Raw genomic sequence first — 18,646 nt, 5'->3', positions numbered from 1 at the left:
ATGTTGGATGAGTTTGCAAAATTATTTGTCGCTATAGAACTTATACTAATTATTTGAACCCTTTCACTTAGCATTTTCTACTGTTATCTATAACTTCTTTTGAGGCTACACTGTTTTCTGTGACTGATTATGTGAAATGTGTGACCGATGGACTGACTGTAAGTAGAAAAGAACTGAACAAACTTTGCACAAAACAGAACTGAGCTTTACAAAGCAGAACTTAGTATTAGGCGACTAATAAGCTCATTGTCTGTCTGTCATCGTTATGTTAAGCTACTGCATGCTTTCTATATGTCATAACTGTAGTATTAGGTAGTGGCAGTGTATCGCAGTGTTAAATATCTTATCTTATCAGCACTTTGCTTGTCTTTATTATAAATTTCTTTGCCTTTCCCTGCTTTAGTTGGCACCAAATATAGGTTTGACTACCAGTTGTATGGAGTAAGGAATAAACCTATGCAGTAAGCACCCTAATCTGAATATATGCAGTTCAAAACACAGAGAAGTGAGAGTAGCTTTGAACTATAGCTTAACTGAGTTAAGGGATAGAACATCCGGTTTTGATTTTTGAACTGTCATAGCTGGGATGATAAACTCAGATAACCATTTCTGAGTTTCTATCATCCGGTTTTGAACTGTCATAGCTAACCAAATATTATCTTATCAGCACTAGCTTATTGTTTATCTGGGTTTATCATGCCAAGTTGAGAGTAGCTTTGAACTATAGCTTATCATCCGGTATTATTTATCTGAGTTTGCAAAATTATTTGTCACTCTAGAAAGATCAAGCGCCAACTGGTGGACAACCTTAAAAGCTAGCTTCTTCCTTCGATTATCAATGAGGTATTTCTTTAGGGCACCTCTAGGAAGATATTTCACAACAACACATCAGATATTACTAGGGATGCTAATTAGGCCACTTTCTGTTTGTATTTGTAGTCCTGAGGCCCCCATCTTTGCCCCAATAAACTGCAGCATGCATAAATGGTTTTTATGACTACGAGCTTTGATAATAACATAGCAGTTAGTTTCAACATGTATCGAGTTAAAAGTAACAGTAGCAAATTTTTGAGATGGATGGTTTGGCTACACTTTAGGTTCTATTGTTAGAAAGAACGACATTGTATTCTTCTGTTGAATTATTTTGAACTTGCGAGTAAGGGTTTATGGAATTATGGTAAAGAGTCGTTACCTAGCTTTTTTTAGTGCTTCTCTATAGAGCTGTTTAGAGTATTTTTTATTACATACCTGAACTTTTTATCTCTATTGATTTTAGAAAATAGATCATGCATTACATGACAATAGATCATGCATTACATGACAATAGATCAGTCCTAGGCTATTTACGACATAGAAAATAGATCAGTCCTGCTCTGATCAATCCTGATCAGATCAGTCCTGATCGGATCATTCCTGATCAAATCAGTCCTGATCAATCCTTACTGATCCATCCTGATCAGTTCTGATCAGTTTACTTCTGATCAGTTCACTTCTTCTCCTGATTTGTGTTGGTGTTGTTTAGGTTTAATTACTTTATCCCACACATAAATAATGTAATTGGAATTGGAAAACATCCCAATTTATGTTGGTGTTGCTAATATAACTATCGAACCTTAACTATATACATCATGTGTTGCGCATAACCGGGAAAAAATGGGAAACATTAACAGAAAACGTTTTAGAGGCTATGCAATTGCACCGGATAGGAGTGTTTCACTAAATCAGTTCAAGCTCAATCATGAGATTATCGTTCTATTTGAATAACTCTATTCTTAACAAATTAATAGAATCTAATCCAAAATTGTGATTACTATTCTTATTTCATTATTCAAACAAACACTAGCTAAGAGCTTAAGAAGTGGAGTAATACATACTGATTGCTACGGTGTACAAGTTATAAATAATTGATCGTGGAATTGATGAGTCATAATAGAAGAGTAATCTATAATGACTAATATTTAGATTAGACATAATAAGGTAGGATTAATATTATTATAAAACTTTTGGGAGTCTTTTTAATTATGTGTTGTGTTCTGTCAACTTCCTTGAATATGAGATAATATGGCTGCTTAATACGGAGTATGGTGATCACTTTTGAGTAATAAATGGAATAGCTAGCTTTCTATGGACTGTGACACTTGCACTCTCAGACGACATAGAAAATAGATCAGTCCTGATCAGATCAGTCCTGATCAGATCAGTCCAGATCAGTCCTGATCAGATCAGTTCTGAACAGTCCTTACTGGTCAATCCTGATCAGTCCTGATCAGTTCACTTCTGATCAGTTCACTTTTGATCAGTTCACTTCTGATCAGTTCACTTCTGATCAGTTCACTTCTGATCAGTTCACTTCTGATCAGTTCACTTCTGATCAGTTCACTTCTGATCAGTTCACTTCTTCTCCTGTCCCTCTACGTTCACCACTATCTCCTTTCTCTCTCCTCTGGTATTTTTGTCGCCCCACAATAACGACTTTCGTAAACTCAATTGCTTGATCCCCTTATCGCGGAGTAGATTGCAGATAATATTTGCTTTTACTTTCCATGTAGAAAAAACACCCTTCTTTGACCTGCGCTTAGCACATTGCTTCCCTACATTTGTTCATTTTCATGGAGCATTCATGGTCATGAATTGATATGTTTGTAGTGTTTTCTGTTTAAGTTGATAACTTCATCTACTATATTTTTTAGATTTTAAATTCCTGATAATGTTGTTGTCCTTATATTTTGACCATAATTTATCAACATTATCAGGTTTCGCCGACCACACCGTTCAAGGTTTCCTGTGATTCTTTAGCGTTGTTCGTAGGTTCGTGCATCAGTTCGTGCGTTGCTACACCGGTTCAAGGTTTCCTGCAAGTCTTTAGCGTTGTTCGTAGGTTCGTGCATCGGTTCGTACGTTGCATATGCTCTTTGATACTAGAGGTATGTATACTATAAAGTCCCTTTTAGGTTTTTTATTGGAAAATTGTTATTTCCCTAATTTTGTATGGACAAGGGTGGGCTACAACTCTGCAAGTTAGGTTTGTTAAGTGTTAGAATATAATTTCCGTGGCTTTACATTTCCTCGATGTCCAATATATATATACAATGAGCATATACCGACGTTTATTGTGCTATCATAACTTACGTCAATCATGCAAAAGTTGGATCTTTCTATTGTATTCCTGTTGATTTAATTTCAAATGTTTTGATATAATAGCTTTAAATTTGTAAGTACGTATTTTTGTTAGCTTTGGCATTTTGTGTTGGTATTGTTTGTCTAATTACATTATCCCCACTACATAATTTTGCTTAGCTTAATTACATTTAATCCAAGAAATTTTACCATAAATTCTGATTATGTGATGCCACATTACTTAAGGTACTCTTACTCTTTTTAAAAAATGGATTTATATTGTTGTCTTCGTGTGAAGTTGAAAATATCACCTTGTGCGCTAAAATCACATGCTTTATTTTCCTTGCAAATTCATGTGAAGTTGAAAGTATGATCTTGTACGCAAAAAGAAAATATAATATGGAAGTGATATAGGGTAATAACTTTTAGAAGATGAAGATAGATCACAAATATTAGTCACTAAGGAAGAATGATTAAACAAAAAACCATAAGTTATGGTATGAATTAAGAAGAGTTGTGTACGGAGGTGTTATGTGACTTAAATTAATCTCGTGTGATATATCAAGGTTCTAAGAATGATTATAATATTTTAATAAGTACATATAAAAATTTCCTATTCTGCGACCGACGTATATTACTAATTACTCAACTAATTTCGTATAGATATGGATAAAAGTTGGATCGATCTACCCACTGGTCATCATGAATATATCGACGGTTGTATGGAATTTATTGAGTTTGCCAAGCAAGATCTAGTCGAAGGAAAAATTAGATGTCCATGTAAGAACTGTAAGGTAGAGAAATGGTTCTCCGTAAATGAAGTGGAGAGGCATATTTTGTTTAAGGGATTTTATAAGCCATATAAGGATTGGATTTTTCATGGTAAAGGGGATACGTTTCAGCGTATGTTTGAGAGTGATGGAGGGATTACTAGTGAAGGATCCCTTGATAACCAAAGTGGGTTTGTAGGTCGAGATAATATGGGAGGGCTATTAAGATCAGCATTTAGCGTTAATATGCCTCCCAATTGCCCAAATTTAGAAGCACGAGAGGATGATGAATGGATTGAGGAGCCCTTGGCCTATGACACAGATGTAGAATATGATTATTCTACAATAGAAGAAGATGTGACATATAAGAAGTTGCTTGAAGCTTCTGAGGAGAAATTGTACGAGGGGTGTATCAATTTTTCAAAGTTATCTTTTCTGTTACACTTGTTTCACTTGAAGTGTATGAATCACTGGTCCATAGAATCTTTCAATATGTTGTTGAAGCTAATTCTAGATGCATTTCCTCAAATACTTGATTTTCCCTCTTCTTATTATTACAGTAAGAAAATGATAAAAGACTTGGGCCTTGGGTATGAAAAGATTGATGCTTGTCCGAATAATTGCATGTTGTATTGGGGTGAATTTTTAATGAAAGACAAGTGTCATGTTTGTGGTACATCGAGGTGGAAGAAAACTAAGGATAGGGGCAACGTTGTAAGTGATCAAGGTACGGATACTTGTAAGAAAGGTGTGCCAGCTAAGGTAATGCGATATTTCCCTCTTATACCGAGACTAAAAAGAATCTACATGTCATCATCAACAGCAGAAGATATGAGATGGCATGATACAGAGCGATTGGGTGAAGATGATAAGAAGATTTTAAGGCATCCTTCAGATGGCTTAGCATGGAAGGCATTTGATGAGCGTCACAGTGATTTTGCATTAGACCCTCGTAGTGTTCGATTAGGTCTTGCGAGTGATGGTTTTAATCCTTACCGTTTAATGAACACCACTTATAGTACGTGGCCAGTGATGTTGATTCCTTATAATCTTCCACCATGGTTATGTATGAAACCGTCTTCTTTCATTCTGTCCACGCTTATTCCTGGAAAATCAGGTCCCGGAAATGATATTGACGTGTATCTGCAGCCATTAGTGCATGAATTGAAATTGCTGTGGACAGGGGTTGAAGCTTTTGATGCTTTTGCCGGAGAGAAATTTAATTTGCGTGCGGATTTGCTTTGGACTATTAATGACTTTCCCGGCTATGCAATGCTCTCTGGTTTGAGCACAAAAGGTTACAATGCATGTCCTATATGCTTAGATTCCACGCCTTCTGATAGATTTGGGAGCAAGATTTGCTATTGTAGCTATAGAAAATGGTTACCTGCAGATCACCCATATCGATGTCAAGGTGACAAGTTTTGTGAGAAGTTTGGAACTAATGAGTGGGGTAAAGCCCCATCTCGTCCTAGCGGCACTGATATATTGAGGCAGCAAGAAAAGGTGAAGCATGTTTACGGAAAGTCGAAGGCACCACCGAAAAAGAGGCAAAGAGGACACGATGATGACGATGATGTCCAAGATGAAAGTGACTTTGGTACCAAGAGAAGCACATTCTTTGATTTGGTGTATTGGGAGCATAATCTTCTAAGGCATAATTTAGATGTGATGCACATTGAGAAAAACGTGTCTGAGAATATTTTGGGAACTCTTCTTAGCATGGATAAGAGTAGAGATAGTAGGAATGATCGAGAAGCCCTTGAAGCATGGAGAATAAAGTCTCACCTTTGGCTGAGTACTAATCCTAACGGAGGTGAATGCATGCCTCCGGCTTCCTATTCTATGTCCACGGAGGAGAAGGAGAGGTTCCTAAATGTTTTGCAGAAAATTAAAGTTCCTGATGGATATGGATCCAACCTTTCTAGTTGTGTGAATATGAAGCAAAGGAAGTTGATTAACCTCAAAAGTCATGACAACCATGTTCTAATGCAGGATATCCTTCCCGTTGCCTTAAGGGCCTCTAAAGCTACAAAAGTAATTTACTTGTTGGCTAGATTGTCTTCCTTTTTCAAGAAGTTGTGCTCTACAACTATTGATCCAGATGATTTAGATGGTCTTCAAAATGAAATTATTTTAACTCTTTGTGAGTTGGAAAAGGAGTTTCTGCCTTCATTTTTCACAATCATGGTCCATTTGTTGATTCACTTAGTGGAGGAGGTTAAACTTGGTGGACCAGTGCAATACAGATGGATGTATCCCATTGAAAGGTTAATATCTTACACGTCTAAATTATATTCTTTTTATTTAATATTTCACATTTATCATATATTAAGTACAAATGTTTTATTTGAAAGGTACTTGTCCCATTTGAAATCACATGTAACCAATAAAGCCCAACCTGAAGGATCTATTGCAGAAGGCTTCCTTTTAGAGGAGACAATTAGGTTTTGTTCGAGATATCTTCAAGGTGTTAAGACCATTTTCAACATACCTAAAAGGATGGATGATGACATTCCAAATCCCAATGATTACTTGTTTAATTCTGGTGGTCGAGTTATTGGGAAGGAGGTCAGCATTCGCCTTGATGACAAAAGCTTAAAACAAGCTCATCGCTACATTTTGCTTCACTCTGATGAGATAAAAGGGGATCTGGAGTAAGTATTATGTTGGTTTTCTTTTGAATTATCAATTGTTATAATAGATGATTTTTAATTTTGTTCTTCTTCCATGAAGTGAATTTTTAACCGAGAAACGTCAAATGAACTTACAAAATCCTGTCACGGAGAGTGATGAAAGTAACTGGATCATCAATGAGTTTGGAGGGTGGCTGCAAAATAAGGTTACTTAAGTTCTTTTAATGTGAATACATACTTCTTTTAAAAAAAATGTATTTGATTTAATGATGTATCATCGTAGGTACATTACATAGATGCAACCACCGAAGATGGGAAACTAAGAAAAGCTTTGGCGGGTGGTTTGCATTCTTATGGTAGAAAATTAAAAGGATACATAATCAATGGATACAAATTCCTTTCCACGGATCGCGATTCTCGTCTTTTGACACAAAATTCTGGAATTATGGTCGAAGCGGATGGAGATGCCTACTATGGAAAAGTGAAAGATATCTATGAATTAGATTATTACGGAGATTACAAAGTTGTATTGTTTCGTTGTGATTGGGTAGACATTCATAGGGGTGTAAAAGCATATCCAAATGGCGGAGTATGTGTCAATTTCTCTAAATTGATGCATTCTGGACGATTGTTGCAAGATGATCCATTTGTATTCTCATCTCAAGCAAAACAAGTTTTTTACATAGAAGATGAGATACAAAAGGGATGGTTGCATGTTGTTAAGAACAAGCCTAGAGATGTGTTTGATTTAGGGGATTCTTTACCAGTAGAGGAAGAGGGTGGGACCAATTGATCATGCTTATTTTTTATTGTTTTGCTTTGGATTTGTATTTGTTCATGACGTTGTGAGTCATATTGTTTAATCTGGTTGAATAATGAGTTATATACTTAATCTATACTCACTTATTTTATTGTCTACTAATGTCCAAGTACCCTACTACTAGTTTCTTTGATGGTGATACAGATATTTTTATACCGTTATTCCGTGAAAAGGGGGCAATTTATCTTTATTTTTTGTGATTTCCCCCTTTTGTATTTGATTTGGTTCATTGTTGTTGCAGTGTTGTTGTTGCTTTTCTTCCCTTTTTTGTTGCGCCTGTGGTACACAAGAAAATGTGTGTCAGGGGTGGGTTGGTCCATTATAACTAAACAATAAGGTTTATTGGGAAAAGATTGATTCTTGTTTGTATGCATCTGTCTTGGTTCTGAAAGTTTTACCCCCCTTTGACAAAGCGTATCTGTCAGAGTTGCCAAAATATCATGCCTGGCTATCTAAGGAGAACCACACAGACAAACCGGTTTGAATCTGTAAGATTAGTGAAATGCTGTGAGTTAATCATGAAATGACTCCAATGTAAAATATTGCTAAAAACAATTCACTAGATTTCATTGTTTATAACAGTAAACATCACTCCAGTAGTTTCCAATATTACACAAGTATCAACACGTTACCTCTTTACTTCTTCATTTATGTTTCTGTCTGTTTCGAGTTCTGCAATTTAGGCTTGATTCTCCCTTAGATGTTTGTGTTCTGCATTCATGTTAACAATTAACAATGTGCATCCACCTCTTCAAAGCTGCCATTTACTACTATACTAAGCTGCCGGATCACCCATTGGATCCTCTTTCTATGTCTTTTGACTTTGAGAATCATATGTGACCACCGACTTTATATAATTATAGCTAGCTTTTTTCAAGCTTCTCTAAGCTCATTTGTATTGTAATATTGATCCTTTTATCGCCCGTTTTCTCTCCTATGGAATGTATAACTCTCTTGATAATCATTTTCTTAAAACTACAGGCTCAGGATATTACTGATTTAAGCTCTCTGAATCAAGCAGCAAAGATCTTTATTCTAGGTATGGTTCCCCTCCTTTCTTTTCAAAACATAATGGGGAATAACTAATAAGGTAGCCAAATCATTTTGTTAATACATGTCAGACATGCAACTGTTGCTTGATGTTGTTTTGCTGGTTCACAGCTTCCTGATTTGTTTGATGACTTGTTTTAGATTGTTCTTTAGCTTTTTCCTGGTGCCATGATAATATAAAAATTGAGAGTTTTCACTGTAGTCTGAATCTCAGAAAAGGAGGGTGTAGCAGGTTCATCTTGCCCTTTCCCTCATAACTGTAGAGCAAAAGTGTAGTAAATGAGTGTAGGCCAACTAAAATATTGCTTATAACTTCAGTCTAAACTACACCCAAAAAAAAAGGAAGTGTGCCAGCTATGAGATCATCTCTTTGATCCATCAGAACTGAAAAAATTGTTTTTTGGCAACTGACAATAAGCTAGCTAGCAGATTTCTCAACCAAAACAGTTAAAATCAGAAATTGAGAAAGTACCTTGAGCTTCTTTTCTATATAGCGTGCATAGTCAGTCCACAAATCACTAGATATAGGAAACTCAGTGATAGCACGTTCATATAGAATCTGAACACGCGCAGGGTCACCTGCAGATTCTTCAAATTTCAAGTATCTCTGCAGAAACAAAATACATGTTAAAACCAATAAAGGGATAATTTGAGTTCAAGGGAGATAAACAAAATTCTTGCTACCCTCATTATCTTGATAGCTTCCTGTTCGTGCACCCAAAGATGTGAGATCAATCCCTCCAAATGCCATCCATCACCCTCCTCAATCCACCAAGCTGCTACACACTCATTCGCATCCACATTCGTAGGGGCCATATTGCTAATTCGACCTCCAGGGAGATTTGGTAGCCACCTGGAGGTTGGTTGTTTCCATAGTGCTAATATCTTCACTTTCTGATAATATCTTCAGTGCATTTCCGTTAGTTGTTTCCTTTCTGGTTTGCCTTCTCTATCTTGTTTCGTGCTTATGCTTGTAATGTGACAGGTTATAATGAAACTTAATAAAGGGATGAACGGAGCAAAAGGCCTTCCAATATAAAGTTTTCAAGTTCCTTGAAGGTTTCAGACTTTTGAGTCTATGACTTGTATATTCTAGACTCTAGATCACTCAGTGAGCTAACGACCAATTAGAGCCAGGATGAATTTCTTTTTCTCAATCAGATTTGCACTTTGCTTCTATATTTACTGAGTTTTCTGCTCATTGTAATTCTTGTTTATGTGAAAATGTTAAACTGATTTAACGTGTATGATTGTCACTTTGAGTGAATACCTATTATCCTATTTAGTGATTCATTCTTGTAGCAATTGAGTTGGTTTAATGACCTTTTTATTCATGGCTGACTGTGTTTCTTACTTTCTGAACAGGAACTAAAATATGAGTTACAGGACTAAAAGAACATTGGTAGCTATTGACGAAGGGTCGAGCATTGCTGCATCCAAGTCCCCAAAATCTTCTGATCCATCCACCCAAAACTGGGGACCGTTCAGTCCTCCAACACTTGGAGTGTCACAGACATTTGGGACGGTATCACAACCCATTAAGCAACCAGTAGCTGCTAAAAAAACCATGGTTGCACCACAATCATCCTTGCCTCGGCCTACTTCCATGGTTTCAAAGCCACAACTGAAGGCATTATCAAAACCATCCTTTACCCAGACAAAACCATCCTCTAACCCATTACAACAACCAATTCCGCCCACTCTTACAGGAACAACACAAAGTAGATGGTATAAAGGACCTACGTTTCCCAATCTGACTGAAATTGCAACACAAAAAACGTCAACACCGAATCCACACCAGCCTACTATGCAGCCTGTGTTGCAGCCTTTCAAAGCTACCTTGCAGCCTTCTTTGCAGCCTTTCAAAGCTTCCCAACAGCCTCAAACAGCTACCAATCAGCCTCAAAAAGCTACCCATCAGCTTCACAAAGCTACACAACAGCCTCAAAAAGCTACACAACAGCCGGTATCTTCTTTTACAAGTGTTAAACCACATTTAGAGAAAAGAGCATTTGTTGCACCTTTGGGAGCAACAAAACATGTGATGTCACAATCTCCTACACCACCAGACACCATGGCAATGAAAAAGAGAACCGGGAAGCAAGAAGGTCAGTTGCCTCCAACATACATGCATGTGAGTGAGAATGCATTTCAACCTCTGCGATCTCCTCCATCCAATCAGGTTGAGAGTGAAGTTATGCCAAACTACAACTGGGACGAATTTGAAGAATCGGCTTCTGAGAGTGAAAATGAATTTGATCAAGGAGAAGGAAGTGATACTGCTGTGAAGAAAGCAACACTTCGACATCGAATCATTATTCCAAATTGGCCAGAATCGAGGGAGTTTGATGAGAAGGTGGAGGCTATAGCTATAGGTAAACATGTCTCTACATCAAATATGCAAACTGTAAATTATCAATCTTGGTGATTTTTTAGTCTGATTTAGCTCCAGTGACAGATGCTGATGGAATACGACATCTGGTAAAGGGACCAGTTCTGCCTCGAGACGTTTGGCATGATGCAAAGGGGTTCAGATACATTGTCAAGCTCAATGAATTCAACCAACCTATTCGAAAAGGTGGGAAGATCCTTGTGAGCTTCCTTGGAGATATTGCAAAAAATGATTCACTTTGTCCAGTGGGAGTCCCAAGTTGGCGTGCTGTGAACAATCAGTTAAAAACTAATGTTGTTACAATGATTCGGGTATGTGGATTTATTGTTCTTAACACTTATGTTAATTGTAGTTTTATTTTAGCTTGGTTAACTGTGTAATTAGCTTTAAATTTATTCTGTTTCCATCTGTGTTCATCAATCAGTTGCCCGTTTTTCAGGTTTTTATTTGGTCATGGGGGTTCCGACCCCGGGTTAAGTTTCTGCAGAATCACTAAGTTCACCTAGCTAGTTCTGATCAGATCAGTGCTGATCAGATCAGACAGATCAGTCTGATCTGATCTGATCAGAACTAGCTAGGCAAATTATTTTGTTAACATTGTAACTTAATTTTTCCTTTTTTTTTTGAAGAAACATTTTGTGTTACCTGATGGACCTCTAGTTAACAAGGCACTAGTGATGCGTATTGACAAACCATGGAACAATCATCGATACAAATTGAAGAGGGATTTTTTCGATCCAGTGAATAAATCTCGAGAAGAGAACTATGCCAACGTGCCTGATGGAGTGTCCACTAGGAGTTGGACGGAATTGGTAGATTATTGGCTTTTACCAGAGGCCATGGTTTGTGACCCAAAATATCCTAAATTTAGTAAGTTTTATTTGTTTCACCTATATATGCTAACATTGGTTTCATGAAACTAGGAAAAATCTGAAATGGGAAAAAATGCTCGAGCTTTACAAGGCAATAAGCACAACAGTGGTGCTACAAGCTTTGCTAATCGAAGAGTTGATATGGTATGCTTTTCAACCTAGCTATTTGGTTTGTAGCATTTCAATTGCTATAGGTGCTAAGTCTAAAATTCATAAACAAATAAGAGTGATATAAAAGTCTAAAATTCATAAACAAATAAGAGTAATATTTACTCGTATATGCATATCTAATCTCACACATAAGGACATTCTTTAGTTTTCTAATGTTAAAGTAGAGAAATGTAGAAAAGTTGGCTATGCGGGCAAATGGAATTGAAAGCAGCAGCTGGGAAAATCTTCCTACTTTCCGTTTCTGTTATAAACCATGTTGCAGAAGTATACATTATGTGACTCTTCAAACGTTTTGGAGATAGTTGTCCTAGATTCTCATGAACTTAGAGCTTTTAGGATCAGGAAACGGGGTTACCTGACACTATTACTGTCAAATAGAGTCAACTTTTAACAGGAACTAAGAAGTATGATTCTGGAGGGTGGTCTGGGGATGGGAGCGGGTGTGCGTGGCTACTCCAAGTTTAAAGTAGAAAAAAATCAGAAAGCAGAGGCAATGAAGTCCATCTGCAGTGCATGAAGCTGCAAAAACTATTCAATTTAAACAACAAAGGCAGTATTTCATTCTATTACATTATCCCCATAAACTTCAGGCGATAAAAAATTGTTCACAAAGTTCTAACTAAAAGTCAATAACAAAGAATAAAAATTATGCATAATTAAGCATAACTAATCATTATTCGATCTGCATTTTTACAACAAAAACCCTGCAATGATAATCAATTAATTGTGAACGAAACATGTTTAGCTGTTAGTCTGTAGGTGTAGCCTGTAAATTACATTGTTGGTCTTAGTGAGAACAGATCAAGTAAGTAGCTGTTAACAGATAAATTGTTATGGAGATCTATGTTTGAGATAGGCCAGCAATTAATGGTTCTTGCATTTGCTCTGAACACACTAAAATGCAAATTCACAATGAAATGACAAAGAGTTGATTCTGCTACGTATCCAATAACATATTCTGGTATTACACAAATGGAAGAAAAGTCATATACAGAGTAGTCATATATTCTGGGATTAGTTATCTTTATCTACTTTCTTGAAATCCAGGAAGCAACAATGGAGTTAGGGCAACTGTAGGCAGAAACTTTATCGGAGATGCGGCCTTGTGAGCTGCATATGCAAGTGAAAATGTCCCAACTTTCTCACTTGTTTCAGTTGATGATATTCCCAGCTATTGAAGTAAGGCTGAGACATCAAAACCAGCATTAATAAGAGCATAGCATAATGTAAATAAAATTAGAGATGATGTGAAGTGCGGCCTTGTGAGCTGCAAATGTTGCAAATCAACACCATTATTATTTCTAATTTGAGATTAATCAAGCACAACAGCCTAAACATGACTAATTCAAGAGTAAATCAATTACACAAATTCAAACCTATCCAATCAACAAACAACCAACAACATTCCTTTCTCTATTAACATTTCAACCAAAATAACAAAGCTTCACCTCACCACCACCAGTCCACCATATAATTTATTCCCGAAATAATGTCTTTGATCCTTTAAAATGAGTTTTTGATAATTGGTCAAGCCATTCAGCACTAAAACTCACTAATTTAGCTAAATTCTAGCTGACATCAAAAGTTAACAACCAACTAACTAATATGGTTCTTTCCTAAACATCTCACTCGAAACCAATTAAGTATTCATTCAGCAAACCATATATGTTCCAGGAAATTCTAATCCCCTTCATGATGACATACATTGTTCTAGAACTTTTGATAATTGATCAAGCCATTCAGCACTAAAACTCACTAATTTAGCTAAATTCTAGCTGACATAAAAAGTTAACAACCAACTAATCCGGTTCTTTCCCAAACATCTGACTCGAAACCAATAAAGTATTCATTCAGGAAACCATATATGTTCCAGGAAATTCTAATCCCCTTCATGATGACAATACATTGTTCTAGAACTGAAAACCAACAGGAAATCCAAGCTCGCTAAAGGATATACAGAAGCCAAAATCAATAAACACAACAATAACAGAATAAAACGTATGTAAACGGCTGCAAGAACAACATACCATACAGAGAACATCCATGACACTCTTGGCCACCACTTTCAGGCAACAGCTTGACCCTAAACTTCTGAACTCCACTCTTAGCATCGGTATTCGACTCTGCCTTCGGCGCTGCCCTCACAACCTTCAAAGAGTTAGGCTTTTCCTTCTCCTTCTCCTTCTTATGAGGGGAAATCGGAACCCTATGGTGCCCGTGGGACAGCGTCGAAGTCGTCCAATTGGTCTGGGTTTTCATTTTATTTACTCACTTAGTAGTCAAATTATCTGTCAATGTTTACATTATGAGATTATAAGAATCGATAGATTATCTGTTAGTCCTCTGTCAAAAGCATAGAGGCCAGCTGGGATCATGGGATTCATCAATGTCCATATTGATTTTAATTATTGGATCATGTAAGATAAACTAAAAACAATGCAAAGAAAATGTACCTGCAAACAAGTTTGCAAAAACTTATTTACCTAATATCTTAATAACTAGAACTAATATTTGCCACTTGTTACAGAAACAAAACAAACTGAATACAGGTATAAAGCAACTATTGGCTAATATTTCTTCTGTTTATTATCTTCCCTGCATCTACAAGGAAACGTACTCCTGAATTCCCCTTAGCCTGACATAATTAGCAGAGAGCTTGCTGATGTCACTGCCTCTGTTGCCGACTCTGTCACCCCTTGCAAAGTGGCAATGCACCCAGCAACCCTACTACGGGGATAACAACTCAAAGTGTTAAACAAATATAGTGATAGTCGGTTTAAGAACTTCAAAATTTCAGTTTTCAATTTATTTTTTTCCTGAAATTGCAGAAAGAGAAGAAAGGAGTGTTTAGCGAATTGGCATTTTTCAAATCAGTTTACGCCAAAGAAGATGGAAGCTTTAAAGAGGGCACACTTCCTCATCAATTTGTGGTATCATTGCATTGAGCTAATTCTATAAATCAATCTTGTCTCTTGAAGTCTATTTATTTTTTTCTTTGCTTGTACATAGTATTCTTGGTTAATAGATTTTGAGTGATCTTTTCATATTATATAACAGGAGGATGCCAACAAAAAGGTCCAAGAAAATCTTGCGAGTTCCTCTTCTTCAAAGCCCGTAATTGAAATTGAGAATTTTCGTTCCCGAGCCCGGATCTCACCCATCCGTTTCAAGGATTCAAGGCCTTATCCAAAAATAGAGTCATTTGCGGTCTTTCTAAACAAGACCTTAAATAAAGTTTGGTGGCGACTCCTTCGAGGTGCAAAAATTCAAACGGTTCTCTAAACGAGCCGGCCGGCCTCCTAAACCCCCCCTGTAGGGAACGGGAAAAACCCCCCCTACACTTTCACTATAATCAGTGAGTTGAAGAACATTTTCCAAGATCTGGCAAGAGTCAAAAGATTCGAAACCCATAGGGATATTCTTGAGACCAAGCTCAAGAAAGGCGAGCCCGTAAGTCCACATGTTCTCAAAATGATTGGACTCATTGAGAATATGAGTAGGCTGGATCAGCAATTCTCCCAAGAAATGGTTGTAGACACCATCCTCCACTCTCTTCATAGCGGGTATGTGATCAAGGGGAAAACTAGGTCGTTACTAGTCTCTCCTAATCAAACAAATTACCTAAACTAACCACTAAACACAAGTAAAGCGGTAAGCAAGGGTCGGAATCCACAAGGACTAAGGTGCACTAGATTATGCTAATCGAACAACAAGCTAGGTCGAAACGAGTTGGAAAGTCAACTAACCAACTAAAACTAAATCAACTAAACTAACTACCAAAGACAAACGAGGTTAGGGAATGGGGATCAAACGACAACCGATCATGATACAAGCATAAGAGGACCGAAACTAGGTACGATAATGCATAAACACTACATGAATGAAATGTTGGTTCAATTATGGACTCCAATCATCTCCCGAGGCGAATCCTTTCTTAGGATGACAAAATGCGGACTCCCATCCTACACTCTATCACTCTTAGGTAAATTAAACATCAACCAACAAATAGTCAACACAAAGTCACAATCCCTTGATTTTCCAAGGCCGACTACCCCAATTTCAATGCTACACACAAATGATCAATTCATATGCAACAAAGCTTGAGTACATTCAAACATGGAATAATTTAATCATGTAAAATCTATAATTTCGAACTCAAATCCCCAAATCAATCATTGTTGAGTTTTCACCCAAACCCTAACCAACAACACTACTCCACAAACATAAAAATAGGAAATTTAAAGAAATTAACAACTAAAAACATGATTCTAAACATTAATAACAACTAATCTAGACATGAATAATTAAACTAAACCAAAATAATTAAACTAATTACAACGATAAATAAAACAATAAATAAAGAAATAAATGAGGAGAGAGAGTAAGAAATTTCTCATTGATTAATGGTGGAAATCTTGAACAAAATTGCCACACTTCAATTCAAAACCCCCAATTTTCATTGATTATTTCTCACTTTATCTCTCTAAAAGCTAAACTAAACTAAACTAAAACCCTAAAAATGTTCTAAGTTTTTACATGGTTAAGAAGTTGGTTCCTAAATTCTATTTATACTACTATAACTAAAAGCAAGAAAAAATGAAAAAAGAAAAGAAAAGAAAAAGAAATTGTAAAACTTAAAAAAAAAAGGATTAAAAGTAAAGAGAAAGAATTAAAAGAAGATTAAAAGAAAAGGAAAATAAAATAAAAAGGAATCTAAAGAAACGTAAGAATCAAAATGCCCAAAACAAACCAACTCAGCCCCTGCACTTCGTCTTCTCCTTTGTCCTTTTCTTCGCTGCTTCAATTGCAAGCAGCTTCTGGTGCTCCCTCCTCCCTCGTCTTCAATCATCGTCGTCCATCATTATCAATCATCAATCCTCAATTGTTCCTCGCCGTTCGATTATCTCACGCATCATCATCATCACTCATCACGCATCGATCATCACCGTCCATTGTCAATTCAATCGCAGCCATAGAATTTCATTAATCCGTACTAGAACTTGAGCGCTCAAATGTTCGGTCGAACATAAGGGAGGTTCGGCCGGACCCGACCTTGTCAGGAACTCAAAAATTGGGGTTCAGTCGAACTTAATACGGGTTCGACCAAACTCAAATTACTCTGTTTTTGCTCTGTTCTTGGCTGCGATTTTTGATATTGTTGTTGTTGCTTGCTGCTATTGTTGCTTGCTGTTGTTGCTTGCTGTTGTTGTTGCTTGCTGTGATGGTGGCAGGTGTTGGTGTGTTGCAGCGCAGCATTGGCGAGGAGAGGAGAGGAGAGGGAGTTTGAGGTGTGGTGTGGGTTAAGAGGAGAGTGGTGTAGGTTAAGGTTTCCTTTTTGTCTTCACCAAATATGACAATCAACCGGTCTTGAGACTCGTACTCCGAAACCCGAACATGCACCTAACACAAAAACAAAGAAAATGAGAGAAACAAGACATAAAAAAATAAAACGAAGGCAAATAAGAATAATAATAATAATAATAATAATAATAATAATAATAATAATAGAAATAAAAAGACAAAATTAATAACGAAAACTAAAATAATTAAACAATAAAATTATAAAACAAATAAAATAAATAAGTTACGGAATTAAGATCTAAAACTAACAAAAATTGCTAAAAATGCTAAACTAAGCTATAAATAATCAAAATAAGAAATTAAGGGAAATAAAGATTAAAAAAATAGCAAAGCTTTTGCGTGGGTTTGAAGGGGAGACCTCTCGCTCCTTCTTCGTCGCCATGGCTAATACTCGCTCAAAAGCTCGAAATTCCTCCAATGGAGGCAGCAAGAGTAAAAAAAGAATGCCACAATCGTCTACAAAAGGTACCAAATAAGAACAAGCCACAACTTAACATCGAGAAGTCCTCTGTTTTGGCGGTTGAAGATGATTTTTCGTCGCTTTCTGATGGAAACCCATATGATCGAGACTTCGATTCTAATGAAATTATACTCCAAAAGCTATTTTGGAGCATCTACAACACCAATCCCAGGTGCGAGGTGAATTTAATGCCTGGTTGACCGCCCTCAAAAGTGGTAAGGATGTTCGAACCCATTTTTAATCTCATTCAAAATCTGGCGCGAATAATGTTGATTTGCTTCCTGCTTTGCCTATGCATATGTCTGGATTGAATCCTAGTAATGATTGCTTGCTTCAATCTGATAATTCTAGCGTTGTTGCCCAATCCCCTATTTTAGACCCTGTTTTGACCCCTCTAGTAACAATTGATTTTGAAGACATTAAGGAAGAGGTTGCTTATTGGGAGTCAGCTGTTGTGTGCTATGTTTTGGGGGCAAACCCTCCCCAAAATGTAATGGAAGGGTTTGTTAGAAGGATTTGGGGGAAATATGGAGTAGATAAGGTGTCTCAGGTGGGGAGGGGGATATACTTGGTTCGATTCACTACTATGGAGAATTGCTCCAAAGTGCTGAGTGATGGGCACCAATTCTTTGACTCTAAGCCATTGATTGTGAAGCCTTGGTCTGTTGATGAGAACTTTAGCAAGGATCCTGTTAAGACTATACCTATTTGGGTTCAGTTACCAGGATTAGAGGTGAAGTATTGGGGTGAAAAATGTTTGAGTAAAATCGTTGGACAGGTGGGGAAAATGATCAAAGTTGACATGGCCACATTGAATAGAGATAAACTTGTTAGGTTATGATACATATGACATTACATAGATCATGCGGAAACAACCATTAACCCAGGAAACATATTATTTACACATAATCATATAGCATAATTAGATGCATACTCTTTGTTGCGTGCCTTCCCTAGCTGCGCCCGAACCGAACAAGAACAAGTCTTTTAGGACTCC

The 18,646-nt window shown here is 36.8% G+C and overlaps 2 protein-coding genes across 3 annotated transcripts; both read left to right on the top strand.

The window, feature by feature from the left end:
* The first annotated feature begins 2,888 nt into the window (after positions 1-2,888).
* Positions 2,889-15,225, top strand: LOC130459779 (uncharacterized). 2 transcript variants are annotated; one of them, XM_056827328.1, is made up of 7 exons: positions 2,889-2,924; positions 9,780-10,768; positions 10,852-11,096; positions 11,415-11,627; positions 11,709-11,801; positions 14,657-14,758; positions 14,886-15,222. In XM_056827328.1, the coding sequence occupies exons 2-7, from the start codon at positions 9,961-9,963 to the stop codon at positions 15,108-15,110; spliced, it is 1,686 nt and encodes a 561-aa protein (XP_056683306.1). In that variant the 5' UTR covers positions 2,889-2,924; positions 9,780-9,960; the 3' UTR covers positions 15,111-15,222. The 2 variants fall into 2 exon arrangements, with proteins under 2 accessions (XP_056683306.1, XP_056683305.1); XM_056827327.1 differs by lacking the exon at positions 2,889-2,924 and adding an exon at positions 8,348-8,382 and having other exon boundaries at positions 9,759-10,768; positions 14,886-15,225.
* On the top strand, positions 3,783-7,797 carry LOC130471503 (uncharacterized). Its single transcript, XM_056841684.1, has 3 exons — positions 3,783-6,544; positions 6,624-6,729; positions 6,807-7,797. The coding sequence occupies exons 1-3, from the start codon at positions 3,783-3,785 to the stop codon at positions 7,314-7,316; spliced, it is 3,378 nt and encodes a 1,125-aa protein (XP_056697662.1). The 3' UTR covers positions 7,317-7,797.
* Positions 15,226-18,646: the final 3,421 nt, after the last annotated feature.

Source organism: Spinacia oleracea, chromosome 4, assembly GCF_020520425.1.
Source record: "Spinacia oleracea cultivar Varoflay chromosome 4, BTI_SOV_V1, whole genome shotgun sequence".
In the NCBI taxonomy this organism is placed as follows: domain Eukaryota; kingdom Viridiplantae; phylum Streptophyta; class Magnoliopsida; order Caryophyllales; family Amaranthaceae; genus Spinacia; species Spinacia oleracea.
Note: the sequence above shows the minus strand (reverse complement) of the source record. Positions and strands in the feature narration are given on the sequence as shown.

Excerpts from the sequence above, each read along its gene's own strand:
- LOC130471503 (XM_056841684.1), top strand. The coding sequence starts at position 3,783 with ATGGATAAAAGTTGGATCGATCTACCCACTGGTCATCATGAATATATC. Across the intron at positions 6,545-6,623 it reads GAGATAAAAGGGGATCTGGA|TGAATTTTTAACCGAGAAAC; the intron begins GTAAGTATTATG and ends TCTTCCATGAAG. Across the intron at positions 6,730-6,806 it reads GAGGGTGGCTGCAAAATAAG|GTACATTACATAGATGCAAC; the intron begins GTTACTTAAGTT and ends GTATCATCGTAG.
- LOC130459779 (XM_056827327.1), top strand. The coding sequence starts at position 9,769 with ATGAGTTACAGGACTAAAAGAACATTGGTAGCTATTGACGAAGGGTCG. Across the intron at positions 10,769-10,851 it reads GGTGGAGGCTATAGCTATAG|ATGCTGATGGAATACGACAT; the intron begins GTAAACATGTCT and ends CTCCAGTGACAG. Across the intron at positions 11,628-11,708 it reads GGCTTTTACCAGAGGCCATG|GAAAAATCTGAAATGGGAAA; the intron begins GTTTGTGACCCA and ends TCATGAAACTAG.